The 17722-nt window shown below is 35.7% G+C and overlaps 1 protein-coding gene across 50 annotated transcripts in view; it reads right to left on the bottom strand.

Moving 5' to 3' along the window:
• The window catches only part of akap13b (A-kinase anchoring protein 13b), a 198392-nt gene that overhangs the window by 29021 nt on the left and 151649 nt on the right, over positions 1–17722 (bottom strand). For 8 of the 50 annotated variants that reach the window (XM_087311799.1, XM_087311803.1, XM_087311813.1 and 5 more), the window contains exons 15-23: positions 17317–17413; positions 16769–16891; positions 14791–14833; positions 14410–14524; positions 7323–7488; positions 2616–2683; positions 941–1007; positions 695–845; positions 107–210 (exon numbers count right to left, since the gene is read on the bottom strand). In XM_087311799.1, the coding sequence (XP_087167925.1) occupies positions 107–210; positions 695–845; positions 941–1007; positions 2616–2683; positions 7323–7488; positions 14410–14524; positions 14791–14833; positions 16769–16891; positions 17317–17413 (934 nt within the window). The remainder of the gene's footprint in view (positions 1–106; positions 211–694; positions 846–940; positions 1008–2615; positions 2684–7322; positions 7489–14409; positions 14525–14790; positions 14834–16768; positions 16892–17316; positions 17414–17722) is intronic. The other 42 variants (XM_087311802.1, XM_087311809.1, XM_087311816.1 and 39 more) reach the window with 6 other exon arrangements.

Here is a 17722-nt window from a genome sequence, read left to right as displayed (position 1 = left end):
TATATATATATATATATATATATATATATATATATATATATATATATATATATATATGTATATTTATTTTTTTTTAATTTATTTTTTTTTTTAAATCAACTCTTACCCTCATCAGTAAGAGATTCTGTAGACTCCGTGACTTTACTGGTCTTGTGAAGAGAGTCCGTTGACTGGGACAGAAACTTCTTAAGAGGAGTGTCGTCCATTTGTCTGAATGTTAGGAAGAAAAACAACATACATTACATACTTGTTACTTAATTCGATTTTTCCATACCTAAACACGTACTCTTACAAGTAATTCTGCAATAAACACTTACACAACAGCTAACAATGACATAGACACAAAAAAAGCTAAGTAAAAATACACCATGTTTTAATGCGGGGGTGCCCAAACTGTCCTGGAGGGCCGCTGTCCTGTAGATTTTAGCACCAACTTGCATCAACACACCGGCACAGATGTTTCCAGAAAGCCTAGAAGAGTTTGATTAGCTAGTGCAGGTGTGTCTGATTGGAGTTGGAACTAAACTTTGCAGGACAACAGCCCTCCAGGACCAAGTTTGGGCACCCCTGTATTAATGCATTTGATTTTCTAAGATTCATAGTATACAGAAAAAAAATCCAATGCTTTCCCAAAGAAGTTTCAAAAGAAGAAAAAAAAAATCATCAAAATATATTCACGAGCATCAGCACTGACCCTGCTATGTTATTAATGGACATGCTCTTGGACAGTGGGTTGCTGTTGAAAGACATGATGCTGCTGGGGCTTTTCCGAGGAGGAGCGAGGGGAGCCGGCTGGTCATCGGGAATGGATATTGTGGACCACGGACGATCCCTTGCTGGAAGAGCTTTAAAAATGTTTTAAAAGAAAGCATCATATAGTGAGATTTATGAAACATGCAAATAGAGAAGAATACATCAAATGAGTATAAGGGAAACTTACTTTTACTTCTGAGGGTGACACTAGGCGTCGAGGCAGAATCTGTAACAGTCTGCTGCTGTTTTTGCTGCTGAAAGAAATATTTGAAATGGGATTATGGGTAAAAAAATATAATACTGACCCACCATACTTCCCTCAAGTGATTGGATTCATTAGGAACTGCTTTTTGAATTACAAGTTTTGCAATGTGGGAAATAAGGCAATGTTTAATTAAAGGGTCATGAAACACCAAAACACATTTAAGATGTTGACAGTTGTCCCACGTTGCTAAAAAACACTATTAGGACACATATATTTAGCCAACAAGTGAATATTGGTAGTTTTCAGCACATCTGTTTATTAATTCAAGAGAAAGACTTGGTTCGAACCATTCAGCACACTCTATTGTGAACAAGATGCAACTTTATTAATATGCATAATATAGCTTTGAAGTATATATGCATAATATAGCTTTCCTTTTACCTGTTACAGTGTTTACAGAATATTTAAACAAGTAGTAGTAGTAGAATTGTTCAGAGACATGGGTCGTCAGTGTTGCATTTTTAAATGTGCCACAATGAAGGTTTTGTTTAGATTTTTTCCCGCAATTTGAGCAGAGCTTGCATGTGGACACAAGCAGTTGGATTACAGTGGTTTGCTAACACGTGACAAAAATATGTTTGTATGTCTTTTCAAATCTGCAAATGGTGAAATCCGGATTTGCCACTTGTCTTTTGAAAAATGACTTGGTTCCAATTTGGAAAGTTTGTATTCAATGTTCTTTGTTTATGTTTATTCAGATGGCAAAGGTAATTAGTATTGTCAGCAGTATTTTTTCAGTTTTTATAGACATACCTTAGTCAAAATGACTAAATCCGAACTCCAGAATCACTGTCAGTTTGTGTTGCCACTGTGAAAATCAGCTGTAGTGCACATAATAAAACTCCCCTTTTCATGCAAACCCTTCCCTCTTTTGCCACTCGACACGCCCACCTAAACAAAGCTGGACAAACCCACTTCTCTGACTTTACAAGGGTTAAATAACTTTCCAAACTAAAGGTGTGAAAACAACCTGCTGAGACAGGAGGGATTTCATGGCCCTTTAAATATACGCTAATTTGCATACATTTCTAGCATAATAATCTGAGCACTGGAAGAAATCAATTTTTATTTTTATTGAAGTCAACTTTATTGCATAAAATAAATAATTAACGAAATTATACTATGAGCAAATCCCTCTGTAAATATGTAAATATACCTGTAGACTTAAATAAATATAGATTTGAATAAATGTAAGCCCTGCTGAATTGTAGATTTATGGTTCAGATATATTATTTTGAGGAAAAAAGCCTTTACATTTATGTATTCTGATTGAAATATACAGACACAAATCGATGGGAGTGAGACAAATAGACAACGGGAGACAAATAAATATTAGGAAACATTATGTAAATCCATAAACCCAAAATCGAGAGGTAGATAAAAAAAAATTGTGTTTTTGTCGGCAATGTATTGTCTTAAATTATTATTTTTTTAATTACACAAACATTTTGAAATACTAATCGAATTCTGTCATTCTGTGCAATACTTTTGAGGTAAAATGTCCTTTAAATCCTTATTTTTGGTCAAAACAATAATTAGCATACGCCACAAAAGTCCCATTTATGACAGTCATATGAGAAGCGAGACCGTGAATTACCTTCATCTTGACTTTAGCGCAGACAGGAAGACTCTCTTTGCAGCCTTTGTGGACTTGTGCATTGCAATCTGAAGGCAAACAAACACAAAACTCAATCAGCAGTGAATCCACAAGCCACAAACCATCATTTTAGCAGAACTTGTTTGCAGATGGAATAATCCCTGCAAAACAGCATTAAACAGGAGAGACATCTGGAAAAAAACACCAAGACTGAGCCATTTCCTGCCTTCCTCTTTCGTGGAGAGCGTAAAATGATCATTTTCCTGTGCGACTCCACCTTTGCCAGCTGATGCTTACCACAGAATTTAGTCACAAACACTTCGGTTGAGTCACAGCTGATCATTTAAAAATGCTACGCTAAGCTAATGTTTACATATTTTCTCTGGGAAAGCTAACAATAATAGTGATGTGCATTCAAAAATCAACACAGTATATAAACATGAACAGCCTATTCAACGCTATGCTAACAAAAAAAAATGCTAATTCGCTTTCAAAAGGTACCTGCACGGATGGTTCGTTTGCTTTTCTCTGTCAGCGTGTACTTTGAGACCACAAAACTGCAGCAGATTTAGACACACCCAAAGGAGATTTATAAGCTTTTAAAAACAAAACCACACTGCTACAATCTCTGATCATGTGATAGTTATAGAGAGTTGACAACAACTTACTGTAGATGGCTTAAAGGTTAAGATCCGTTAACCTCAAGTTACAACTCCCACATCATTTCTCCAGAAAAGCCCACACATTGAAGGAAAGTGAGCATTTCTTCTTTTAATGTTATCTTATGAATACTTTTATCTGGTGAGGATGAATTACATCAAAAACATTGACAATCAAGACCTTGTTCTTTCAACAACCTTATTTCAAACCAATACTGCTCTATTAAGATGGAAATGTTAATGGGCAGCAGGGCATTTTTAAACCCGCCTACCCTGCCTGGATGACATCATCAGATTTTAAACGCATTTACTTTATCCATATTAAGTTGCTGACATCAATTTGAACGTCATCATTTCTTTCTACAAAGAGATTATCATCATAAGTGTTTTATGATATTTTGTTTTGTAATTGCTGTGTATTTTTCATTTTCGTTACTAAAGGCTGGGCCTATGTTTTTTCACCTGCCTACATGGCCTGATGACATTATTAGCAAATTTATTTTCAGGCGACCAATTTTTTTGAACTACTTAGTTTCGCTAATTCATAAAAAAAACACACATTTATTCATTTTCCTACGGCTTATTTATCAGGGGTTGCCACAGCAGAATGAACCGCTAACTTATCCAGCATATGTTTTACACAGCGGATGCCCTACCGGCTGAAACCCAGTACATCCATACACACTCATTCACTCACATACACTATAGCCAAGTTAGTTTCATTCAATTCACCTATAGCACGTGTCTTTGGACTGTGGGGGAAAACGGAGCATTTGCGTCTTAATTTGGCCACAACTTTCTCTGTGTTTCAGTAAATGAAATAAACTTTTGATGACAATTCTATTTATTTTGACACATTTTGATAAAATGCTTTGCCAACTTTAAAAAATTCAACAATACACATGGAAACTAACTACGTTTTCATTATGTTGGTGGCCATCTTGACCCCTTTGACTTCCATTATAATGACAGTTTTATAATCATATTATATTACGATACAATCACGCATTATTAATTGCTGGTTTGAAAAGAGGTCATCTTTTATTTTATTTTTACTGTTAATCACCAATTGCAGTGTAACTAAAAGCTTGGTTTCTGCCTTTATACAGAGTATTGACTTTATTCTGCAGTGCGGAAGTTTGCTCGTTTTTGCGTATGTTTTAGAACTTCTGATTCAGTTGCCTATGGGAGAAATTACTTGGAATAATAAACGGCAAAAATGGTCAAACTACCTGCTCTACAAACAAGTGTTTGCATGACTATACAGACAAAACAGAATAATATAATAACAACAGTTTGCAACATCAAGCAACAAAACGAGCTGTTTTTAATGTCTAAAAATGAATGGAAGTGAATGAGACCAGAAGTCTTGAGCCAAAAAAATTCAATCGGCTGCGCCCGCGTCTACGCGGAGAGTAAGGTGAAGTGTATGTATATGTGTGTAAGAGAGAGAGAAAGACCTTTGCGCACTTATCTTGATATATCTGAGAAAATCTAAACAAGCATCTCAGCTCTTAGAACATTGTAAACATAGTAAGTGTACTAGGGCTGCATGATATTGGAGAAATTTGACATTATGATATTTTTATTTTTCTGCAATAAATATTCTGATGTAAATGCAGTTTCTTACAGAAATGAAATAATTCTCTCATTTTTAGTCCAAATATCTATTTTAAAAAAAACAACAACTTCAAATTCAAGTAAAAATATTGTTTAGTTTTAAAATTCAGATGAAATAAGGCAAAACTAAGAGTGTAATAATAAGTTAAATAATCTTGTTTTTTTGCTTTAAAATGTAGATATTTGGACTGGAAACAAACACAAAAATTCTAAGTAAGAAACTTTTTTGCTGGTTCATAAATCGTATAAATAAATTGATTAAACACAATTCTGTAGCTCGAGGTCAACTATAATCCAGAGTTAACATAGCATATCTGTGCGATGTGACTGTTGCGGATGCACACATTGCTATATCGATGGTGAAACAATATATTGTGCAGCCCTGAAGAGTACTTATGCGCATTGTTTCACTCCACAGAACTCCATATAAATGCCAAAAACATTTTTAAACAGGCCTATCTAAAAGATTAATGCTGCCAACCGATGATCAACAGTAAAATTGACACATTTAACCTCTTCCCAACAGGGAAAATCAGCAACAATCAAGATTGCATGATTGTATGGTGTCAATCTTTGCGATCAAAAAAAAATCATTATAAAGGGAGTCAATGGGGCAAAAACAGCACCCGACATAACAAAAAGGATAGTAAATTTGAACAGCAAACAAGGGTTAAAGTAGTTAAATAAATCATTTCTAATACAAAAACTTTTCACAAGATCTAATCAAATGGCAGAAAGCGTTTCGAGTGTCAGTCGCTTTTGGGAAATGAGAGGAAACGGTAATGAGTCTGCCAGCACATCCTCTGAGAACAATAAACAGAGAGAGAGAGAGAGAGAGAGCGATGGCGGCAGCAGCGCAGCGACTGCTCTCAGTTCAGTGCTGAGCCTCACCAGCTGTGTGCGGGTGGAGCGACAGAGTGATGCAACACTGTGCAAGGCCTGACTGGGCAGATGGCCACCATACTTGCTCCTTCATTATTTATTTCTTCACTTCTTTGAAGCTCTGCTCACATACTGAGACGCACATCATCCCAATTCTCTACGCATGTCACACACAAGCTCTCTAACATGGGTTAAAATCACAAATTAACTTAACAAGGCCATCTTTTACAGTTTAAATCAATTGCATTTGTGTTCATGTAGACAATCTGTAAGCTTTTTCTTTGTGGAATAAAATGTTTTCAACCCATTTCCTGTGTGAATCTCCAGCGATTGCAAGCTTTAGAGTTTACCACCGAGAAAGCGTTTCCTTTGCAGAAGCACACAACTGCAGCGCAAATGACAGTAAAGGAGGAAGTGCCAAAAAAAGACAACAGCCTATGGCAAAACCAAAGAGAGTGGAATGAACACATGCATTAGAGCAAAGCAGAATATTTATTTTGTTTGTTTGGATTGACATGCATTTAATTTGACCAAAACACACCTTGTAGCAATTGAAATAAATATCTGATTTATTTAGATGTATCTGCTAGTACGTTAGGTTGGGTATTGGTGTTTCCAATGATACGTTTCCTCTTTTTACAAGTGAGTTACATCAGAAGTATTTTTTTGATGAGTATTTTTCTGTCTATTCAAGGTTTTGTTTTCATTAAATAGTGTGGGGTTTTTGTACACACCAGGAAGACTTGTTTGCCAATGTTAGCATATATAGAATACAGTGTAAAATAGATGTACAGGATATTAATCAGAAATTGTAATACATGAAAGAGAAATTTGACAAAGTGTGGAATAAAGTTATTACTTACAGTGTAGAATGTGGAATTAGAACAGACAGACAGATAAATAGACAGACAGTCAGACCGATAGAACGACAGATCGATAGATGGACGGACGGACGGACGGACAGACAGACAGATAGATAAAAAGATAGATAGAACAACAGAAAGATCGACAGAAAGATAGATAGATAGATAGATAGATAGATAGATAGATAGATAGATAGATAGATAGATAGATAGATAGATAGATAGATAGATAGATAGATAGATAGATAGATAGATAGATAGATAGATAGATAGATAGATAAATAGATAGATAGACGGACAGCCGGACGGACGGACAGTCAGACAGACAGATAGATAAAAAGATAGATAGAACGACAGAAAGATCGATAGAACAATGGATGGATTGATGGATGGATGGATGGATGGATGGATGGATGGATGGACAGACAGATAGATAAAAAGATAGATAGAACGACAGAAAGATTGATAGAACAATAGATAGATAGATAGATATGGATGGATGAATGAATGAACGGACGGACGGACGGACGGACGGGCGGACAGACAGACAGACAGACAGACAGACAGACAGACAGACAGACAGACAGATAGATAGATAGATAGATAGATAGATAGATAGATAGATAGATAGATAGATAGATAGATAGATAGATAGATAGATAGATAGATAGATGTATTCTTACTGGTGCAGAGGATAGAGTCTTTAGTGTTGATGAGTTTGTTGCACTGGTGGCAGGGGATTGTGGGTACAGTCATGACCGTAGTGAAGAGATGTCCGTTTGAGGCTCTTCTCTCCTTGTCTTTGGCATCTCGCTCACGCTCCTTATTCTTCTCTTTCTCCTTCTCCTGCTGAACACAACACATAAAATTGAATAAAATGCAGTTAATGTGTGATGTACAGTCAGAGCTGCGCACTCTCAGTTACAGTGAGTTTCGGACCAGATGTGAGATTAAATAAGAGCAGAGCACATTTATCAGAAAAACCACAGGGTTAGCAGACACTGATGCATCCATCTGACAGGATCATCAGCTCCATAATCAATACTTTCATTCATAATCATCATTCATCTCTAGCTGCAGCTGCAGGAATGAACAAACTTCCATACAGTCTTAACATTTCTTGCACATTTATCTATCCCAGTGTAATCTAGACTGTCGACCCACCCACCTATCAGCCATCTATCAACACATTTAGCCCCCATTCCCTCCATCTATCCACCTACACACTCCTCTAAACATCTACCCATGTAGGTACTGAAACTCAACCTACTAAATCTGTCAATCCACGTCTCTACCCATTAGTCTATCTACACACACTGCAAAAAATGCAATTCCTAAATCAAGAAGAATTTGCTAGACAAGCAAAACATACTGTCTTGTTTTGAGAAGTAATATGCCAATATTAAGTGAGTTTTTCCGTAAAACAAGCAAAATAATTTGCCAATGGGGTAAGCAAAATAAAGATAAAAGATAAATAAAGATTATTTTGCTTGTTTCAAGGAAAAACTCACTTAATATTGCATTTTATTACTCAAAACAAGACAATATGTTTTGCTTGTCTAGAAAATGCTTCTTGATATAAGAAATTTTAGATATTTAGACTAGAAATAAGACAAAATCTAAGCAAGAAAAGCATTTTTTGCAGTGCATCCATGCTTTTCAACCCATTCTCTCTCTCCATACACCAATCCATCCATTAATTTCATTAATTTCTTAACAAATTGATCCATCCATCTACAAATCCATCCATCTACCATTCAATCTATCAATTCATCCATCCACCAATTTATTTACCCATCAATCTACCAAATCCTTTCATCAAATTATCTACTAATCCATCCATTCATCTACAAATCCATCCATCCATCCATCAGCAAGTCCATCCATCCATCGACCATTCCACCATCCATCTGCCAATCCATACATACATCCACTAATACATCCATATATCCAACAATACATACATCCACCCACTCATCAATTAACAATGCATCAATCAAATCCATTCCATCCATCCATCCATCCATCCATTCATCCTCCGTTCCATGCATAATTCCATCTACCAATCCATCCATTCGTCTACAAATCCATCTGTCCATCTATCCACCCATCCATCCATTTATCCACCAATCCATACATTTATCCATCAGTACATCAGTCTATCCAACAATACACCATCCACCCATTTACCAGTCAACCAATCAATCAATTAATCAAACCCACTATTCCATGCTCAATATTTGCAGGTTCTCAACACTCAATTTATTGATTAACCCTTCCAACCTCCCATTAATCCATCCATCCACATACTACATCACCCCTTGATTAATCCATCCATCCATTTAATACTCTTTCTTCCATTTACACAGACAAACAAAACTCATCATTAAATCTATATCTCAACCCATCCACCCACTTACTTACCCATCCATCCACCTACACATCCATTGCATCAAGTGTCAAAACCAAAAAAAAAAAAGCTTCCTCTATTTCTTTACAAGCTTGATAAAAACATATCTAGAGTGGAAGAACACACAAAAAAGACTATCTGTGTTAATTTCCACTAACAACCCAGATTACAAAATGCTGCTTACCACTATGTCTATACCCACTAATCTATCAACCTTCCCATCTGTCCATCCATCCATCCATCCATCCATCCACTAAATCACCCATTTACCTGCCGTTTTTAACTTCTATCCATCTAGTCATCCAATCAATCCCAATTGGCATTCATCTACTTTCATATTCATTTATCCATCTATTTATCAATCTATCCATTCATCCATCCATCCATCCATCCATCCATTCAATCAATCTCAATTTCCATACCCATTCATCTATTTTCCTATACATTTATACATCCATCCATCCATCCATCCAACCAATCCTAATTTCCATGCCATTCATCTATTTTACTATTAATTTCTCCAAAGATCCATCCATCCATCCCAATTTGCATACCCATTCATCTGTTTTCCTATTCAATTTTTCATCCATTCATCAATCCATTCATCCAATCAACACCAATTTGCATATACCATTAATCTATGTTTCTATTCATTTATCCATCCACCCATCCATCCATCCATCCAATCAAACAATCAATCCCAATTTGCATACCCATTCATCTATTTTACTAATTATGCATCCATCCATAAATCCATCCATTCATCCAATTAATCCAAATTTGCATATATACATATCCATCTATTTACCTATTCATTTATCATCCATCCATCCATCCATCCATCCTTCCAGTTTGCATAAATCCATTAATCTATTTTTCTATTTATTTACTCTTCCATTTATCCAGTCAATCCCAATTTGCATATAGCCATTCATGTACTTTCCTATTAATTTATCCATCCATCCAATCAATCAATCAATCAATCAATCAATCCCAATTTTCATAAACCTATTTATCTATTTTCATATTCATTTATCATTCCATCCATCCATCCATCCATCCCAATTTGCATATATCCATTCAATTAATCTATACTCATATTCATTTATCCATCCATCCAATCAATCCCAATTTGCATATACCCATTAATCTATGTTCCTATTCATTTATCAATCCGTAGTTCTTGTTTTTTGACAAATTGCATGAAGTCTCAAACCCACAACATCCTCACTTCATTACTGTGTCGGGCATGATTAAAATAAATCTACAGTGGCACCATAAATAAAAAAACCACTGACTGTTGCCATTTCTGCAGTCCACCCTGATAACAAAATCCTGTCTGATCGGCTACCACAGCAAACCATCATATACCAATGTTATCGCGTGTAAAGGAAGGTTAGTTAATTCTTAGTATCCAGCATCTTCCTTTTCTAAAATGATTCAGTGTGATATACGCCTTAAAACCATAAAATTAGAGAACATTATTTGGCTACAAAACGCGCAGGAAAGAAGATGGTCAAAGTGCACCTCTCAAATCATTTAAATGCCCAAAAATATAAACATTGAGGCCAAGAGTAAATATGCAATTTGAACCACAGGACTGACTCATGCAATTCTTAAATGTGGTGAAACAAAAAACATGGGGAAGCGCAAAAAAAAATCATCAAAGTCCCAAAAAGCATATTTCATAACTCCTAAAAATGAACTATGAACTACAAACATTCAAACACCTATTTTCCCCCCACATATATCAATGCACGTGACATAAAACAACTGTAACAACATTTGGTCTTACAGTCCTACCTCAACCACACCAACAGTATTCTTGATCTTCAGTGACCGACCCTGCGGTAAAAACCTACGACACAACGTAGACATCCCAGATGTAGGTAGCCAGTGAGCATGCACTGGGCCTAATGTTCTGTAGACGAGGTTATGTGTCTGTTGGTCTACCTACACAAACACACCAGTTCCCATGACAGATAGCAGGCAAGCCAGCCAGAGGAAGTGACTTGGTAAGCTTAGAGACTGAAAAAAGTTTCTTTCTGTCGTCTTTCACATTTGGCCTCAGCTTACAGACACAGTTCACTTCCTTTTACTTAGACCCTCCCTACTGGAAGCTTGTTTGGTTGTATGGTATTGTTTAGTAGATTCTATAAAGATGGATATTTCTTTTGACACTTAAGATCTGAATATTTTTAAAATGCCTAGATACTAAATGTACAAAAATATATAAAAATTGTTTTTCTTACGTCCAAAAAAAAGTTTCTGAATTCATAAAGTTTTATTTACTATATTTAGTGGCCCAGCTGGTTCATTAGAACATTTAAAACATGTCATGAAGGTTCTTCGAAACTGTGATCTCATACATTTCCATGCATTTGTTTTCACAGAAATACAGGAGCTCGAAAACTGCAAGCGCAAGCCTCTGTGAAAGAGTGTATTTAAACAAAGACCACAGTTTGCTTCTACATCCTGTTGAACTTCCCTAATGTGAGCTCTTGTACGACAAAGTCTGTGCACAAAAAAGCCATGCAACATTTAATAGTTGCTGAGAGCTTTCACATAATCATCGACCTGGTTTCATCATCTACAGGAACTACGGGGAGAAAACCACAAAAGTTAAATGGCAAAGATATTAGATCAGTCAAAATAGAACGATGGCATTCGTTTCCACTAATACAATCTGATAGGACCACATGCAGGAAATGCATTGGTTTTTGATTGAAAGAAAATTACTTTGTCTACAGATGAATCATGGGAACAATTTTGTCGCTAAAACAAATGTTGTTACAAAAACACACATCTTTTACTGGTAGTTAATACACACATCTAAACAGCCAATCACATGGCAGCAACTCAATGCATTCAAGCATGAAGATGTCAAACTAAGCATTAGAATGGAGGAAAAAAGGTGATTTAAGTGACTTCTAAAGTTGCTGGTATCAAATGAGGGGGGTTAAAGTATATCAGAAACTGATGATATTTGAAGATGTTCACATACGACCATCTCTAGATTTACAGAATATGGTCTGGAAAAGAGAACAAATATAAAATTTGAGTACAATGACTAGTTTAAGCTGATGGAAGTGCAACAATAAACAATTGATAACAAAAAATTACCAATTGTTACAACCCGAGCTCTACAGAAGAGCATCTTAGAACATACAACCTTGAATCAGATGAGCTACAGCATCAGATGACAACACGGATGCAAATCATGATGCTAAACACATTTGCACAGGCTCACCAAAATTTAACATTATAAGCAAACCGGTCAACATTGGGAGTTGAACGAATCCCTCATTTTCGTTTGTTAATTGATTTACATTAAATAACAGGCGTGTCACTTTAAAGGGCCTTGAAACGCCCTTGTTTCAGCAGGGTTTTTTCACACCTCTACTTTGGAAAAAGTCAGGAAAGTGGGCCTGTCCAGCTCTGTTTAGGAGGGAGTGTTGGAGGAGCAAAAGAGGGAGGGTCTGTGAAAATTCGCATAAAAATGGGAGTGTCGGTTTGGTCATGCGCTGATTTTCACAGAGGCAAAATACACAGACGCACAAGCACAGACAGGGGAGAAAGACAGTGACTGCGTTTACATGAACATCGGTAATCGAATTATTTGACAAATTATTAAATGGTGGACTTTAACTGCAGTTTGGCTCTTTCATTCAGGAATTTCATTCATGCCCCTCTTGACAAACGAGATATTTGATTCGAGGAACAGCTCTAAGCATGCATTTTTCATGCAATGTTTGTTACCGCACGGCGAATGAGAGAAAAACTTAATGAAAACTTAGATGCACTCGACAGGTAGCATCAGAAAGCCGTGTGTGTTATTCCTGTCACAAAATGCGTTGAAAATCCTCCATGACGGTAAGATTGATTGTGGTGTAACATGTAAACACTCGGTGTAATAGTTGGTTTGATACAAACTAACTTTGCCATCTGAATAAACAAACAAAGACCACTGGTCGCTTATTTACCAAATCTGTAGAGACAGGACAATCAACACCAACTAGAGCCACGTCCTTATTAAGAGGAGAAAAGCAGCAAATCCGCATTTCCGCATTTATTACATTTTACCCACAAGAAAAGCTTGCGGGAAAAAAAAAGTTCCTTAGACACGTATTGTTGTCGAGCGCCGCGTGCACTGTAATCCACACACGAGTCCTGCTGCGCTCTCATTGAGGGAAAATGAAAACAAAACCTTCACTGCAGCAAGTTATAAAAGCAACACTGCACGCTTGTTTTGGCAACACAATGCAGCGTTTCTCTGCCGTCTGAACAGTGTAACATATAAAAACTCTTGGAAAAGTCATATAAAAAGTCTTGGAGGCTATCCTGCATATTAATAAAATTGCACAATAGAGTTTGCTGATTGGTTTGAACCAAGTCTTACTCATGCATTAATGCAGCACACTCAGAGACGTAATGAGGCACTCCCAGGTACAGACATGTAGTCTACATGCTGGAATGCACGCTAAGATCTCATGTCCGTGACACAGCTTCAAAAATTTGTTTCAAACCGGAAGTACGAATTTGCTTGAAATAACGCAAAAACAAACAATTTTCACTTTTTAGTGAAATATACGAGTCCTAATAGTGTTTTTAGCAGCATGGGACACATTTATGACTGTCAACAGCTCAAAAAATGTGTTTTGGTGTTTCATGACCCTTTAAGAGCTAATGCACAGATCTATAATGACTAGCATTCATGTACTTTCCAAACTGTTTACACGTTAATTTAAAACCCAATTAGCGTGTTTAAAATAAAACGATGCAAGATGGACATTTTTTTTAGTTTAAACATACATACAAATATCAAAATGTCCTCGAATCATAGGAAGGGCAACAGCACATGGCTTTAAACGAAAAGGGTTTGACTCACATTAGATAGCAAAGTTAGTTTGCAGGTATTATTGTATAGGTGTGTATAGGTAGGATCAACTGTGCGTAGATTTTAGCTAATATTTTGTATTCTGCCACATGCTGAATTCAACCAAAATGTCAATTAAAACAACAAGATTTTTTATAGAAAGATTCAAATATACAGAAATATGTTTTAACAGGATGCTAGCGGAATAAAACTGTAAAATACAAGACAATCCGGGGAATAAAAGAGGACTATGTATGATTATATGTTTGAAAGGTTGTCTGGTCTGATCGTGTCTAGATTAAGGCTCCGATTTTGGCTGCTAGAGTCAGAATCAACTGCACCAATGATTCAGTCAGTAGTAGTAGTGCAACCCAAATGTTTAAGAGCACTGTGTTAAATCAATCACACACAGACTTAAGTACTAGTAAGGGATACCTTACAGAGAGCATAGGGTAAACAGGTCATTATAATATCAAAAACCAACCTTGTTCTTCTTGCTCATCTTGCTCTTGAGGTAACTGAATGTCCTGCTCACTTTGGTTCCTCCAATTTTGCCTTCACTGTCACTCCGTAATGGCCCAGGATCCTCCTCTGATATACTGAATCAGACAAATAAGAAGATAAAAGCAACTATTTGAAACTTGGATACATTCACTTAAATATTAATTTGGTATGATACAGTACACACAGAGTTTAATCGGACACTCAACATTTCTTAGTTCTTCTCCACTGTCTAAATCGATATAATAGTAAACATGCTAACAAATTATATATTAAAAAAATGCATATTTAAATTCTAAACTATTAAAACTTGACATTAACATGTTAGCATGCAGCCAATCAGAATGTGAAGCAGGGGTCATACCTGTACTCTAATGATCCTGATGTTCCAGTGAATGAACTCAATCCTGAAATGAGAGAAAATGACTGATTATTCAAAATGAAAACCAGACAACCGCTAACTAAATCACCAATGAGACCATAAAACAACAACTCGTATTATTAACCACTTTTCAGGGAGCCACTGGAGTTTTGTACAATAGAATTGTGTAATCAAGCAGTTTATGCTGTCAATAGAGAACAAATAATGCACACAAAATACCACATTTGTAAAAGGCTTAGAGGAAAAAAAAACAAGCATTGTTCTGCAAATCACAAACAATTAACTATGAAAGGAAAAATGACTAATATTTTGTAAGGAGTGCAGAAACGCTTGTATTGTTTTTGACTTGTTTAGGAAACTATTGTACTGTTTGTACTACAAACTGTTTATTATACTTGTGAGAGATGAATTTGGCTTGGCTATATTCACAATAAATAAATAAAAAGTTTTTTTAAAAAGTATCAACACACAAAAAACAGAACACACTTCAATACCAAAACATTTCATATAAAAATGGCATGATGTAACCAATCATGTAAGTAGATATATATATTATTAACTCAAAAAATGTTTATTACATTATTATTATTTATTTTACCTGCTAACGTGAAATATAAAAGTAGTTCTAAAAAGGTGATTATGAGGACTTTGAAAGACAAGGAGAGACAGATCTAATGGAAACACACTATACAGACACGCTAATGTCTTATACTGGAAACCCACTTTCTGAGAAATCCATCCAACAATCCACAAAAGAAAAAAATGATTCTAGGTGAATACATTGCACGTGCAATAATGTTGCACTGTATGTTGCTCCATTATCAATATTATTCAAGCTATACCACTCACACAAATGTGCCAATATACTAAGTTGATTTTGATTCAGGGTGCTAGTTATAAACAAACAACTAAACCTGCTTAAAAAGGAAAGCTTGCTATTAGCAACACCGGTGGCCGTTAAGTGAACTGCAGTCACAAGTGTGATTTAATGCCTTATTTATACAGATTCATGACAGAATGATCTTACACTGTCAATAAAAAGTGATTCATACATAAACAATATACATATAGCCTTTTAACATCATTAGCAAGATTGTCTTGAAGGGATAGTTCACCCAAAAATTTATTAAAATTAAATTCTCCAAACTCCTGAGGCCTTTCTTTATCTTTAGAACACAAATTAAGATATTTTAAATGCACATTGACTGTTTTGAGAACGTTTTGGACACATTTCTGGACCCTAAAAGTCTTGAACCTAAGAAAAAGGTAACAAGCACTTGGAACAACATGAGAGCTAATAACAACATTTTCATGATTGGGTGAACTAACACTTTAAAAAAATGATCAGACAAATAATGAATGCATCAGTAGACAACATGCATAACACACAAATAATTATGAATTAACTCTATAGGCAATTTCTAAATTATTTTGGCACTTCAGTTAGCCAGTATTAATTTAATAATTAACTATCAGTGAATTATTATAATAACCTTTTAAAATATATATGCTATTCTAAACCCGGTCATTAAAATGATGCCCTCAACAACACAATATAATTGAAGTATTAAAACAAAACAAAAAAATTAAAAACAAAACCAAACGAAAACTAAACAAAAAATGAAAAACACACAAAAAAATACAGCAAAAAAAACAAAAAACACAAAACAAAAAATAAAAAACAGCACAAAACATTAAATAAACAAACTAACTAATAAACAAATAAATAAAATAAAATATTAAATAAAATAAAAACATTTTAATAAAATTTTAATTAAATAATCCAAAATAAAATACAAAACAAAATACAAAATAAAATGAAATAAAATAAAAATTTGGAAATAGGCCAGTTCGTTAAAAAAGTGTCAAGAGGGATTGTAGGGACACACACTTCATATTAGGCAGGGGGTTGGGCAGGGAGGGGGCCATGCTAGGCATTGTGGGATATCTTTTTACTTACTGACTGCCTCCTCCTCATCACTGGATGAAGAGCCAAGAGAAAAGAGAGTTTTAGATTTGGGGAGCATCGGCGAGATGCTGAAGGAGAAGGAGATTCGTCGCTTGGGTCGCAGCCGTCCCATTGCTGGTCACAAAAAAGACGAATGGTAAAAAAAAAATGGATGCCAATATATTAATAAACGTCCACCTCCCGTTAATGTGACACCACAGTGAAAAAGGAACCACGGGAGTCCACATCTGAAGAATACCAATAGTCCCAGTCCATACAAGGTATTATTTGTAGCATAAAAATCCCAGGACACAAAATTGGGTGTCAGATATGACTGACAAGGAAGTGAGTGGTCAATGTGTGGTCATTTACAACCAAATGTTATTATTATTATTACACCACAAAGAGACCAGCAGAGAAAAGAAACTGTCTGAAAATCTGCAACATCCAGAAAAGTCTTATTGAGGCTTATTAAAATGCTCAATATTTGAGTGCTGCAGAGCTCAGAGAGACACAACAAGACGGAGGACAGAAAAACAGAGAAGATGATTTCAACTCACCGTCCAGGTCCTTCTGACTGATGGCCACCATGGACACAGATTTGGTGAGGATGGGTTGTGAATGTGGGACACATCTCCGACCCGACTGGATGGACTTCTGAAAGCGGCAAACAAGACAAATCATTAAAATGGGGTAATAAAATGCAATAGATTTCAATCTACAACATTCAATTTCAAAAAACTACAAAGGCAGCTTATAATTGAAATCTGTGTGTTAGAACTTGAACAAGTGGCAGTTTTTTATCGATAAATGTGAGAGTGAAGAGAAAGAGAAGCAGAGAGGATGTGTGTCTTTAAATAATTAACTTATCATTCCAGCTGTAGTGTCTGTGTGTGTGCTCTTTAGATTTTAAAAGAAACTAAAAATCATTGTTTTGAGTTTGATTCAAAATGCAAAAAGACTAGA

This window comes from Danio rerio, chromosome 25, assembly GCF_052040795.2.
Source record: "Danio rerio strain M-AB ecotype USA chromosome 25, GRCz13ab, whole genome shotgun sequence".
In the NCBI taxonomy this organism is placed as follows: Eukaryota; Metazoa; Chordata; class Actinopteri; order Cypriniformes; family Danionidae; genus Danio; species Danio rerio.
Note: the sequence above shows the minus strand (reverse complement) of the source record. Positions and strands in the feature narration are given on the sequence as shown.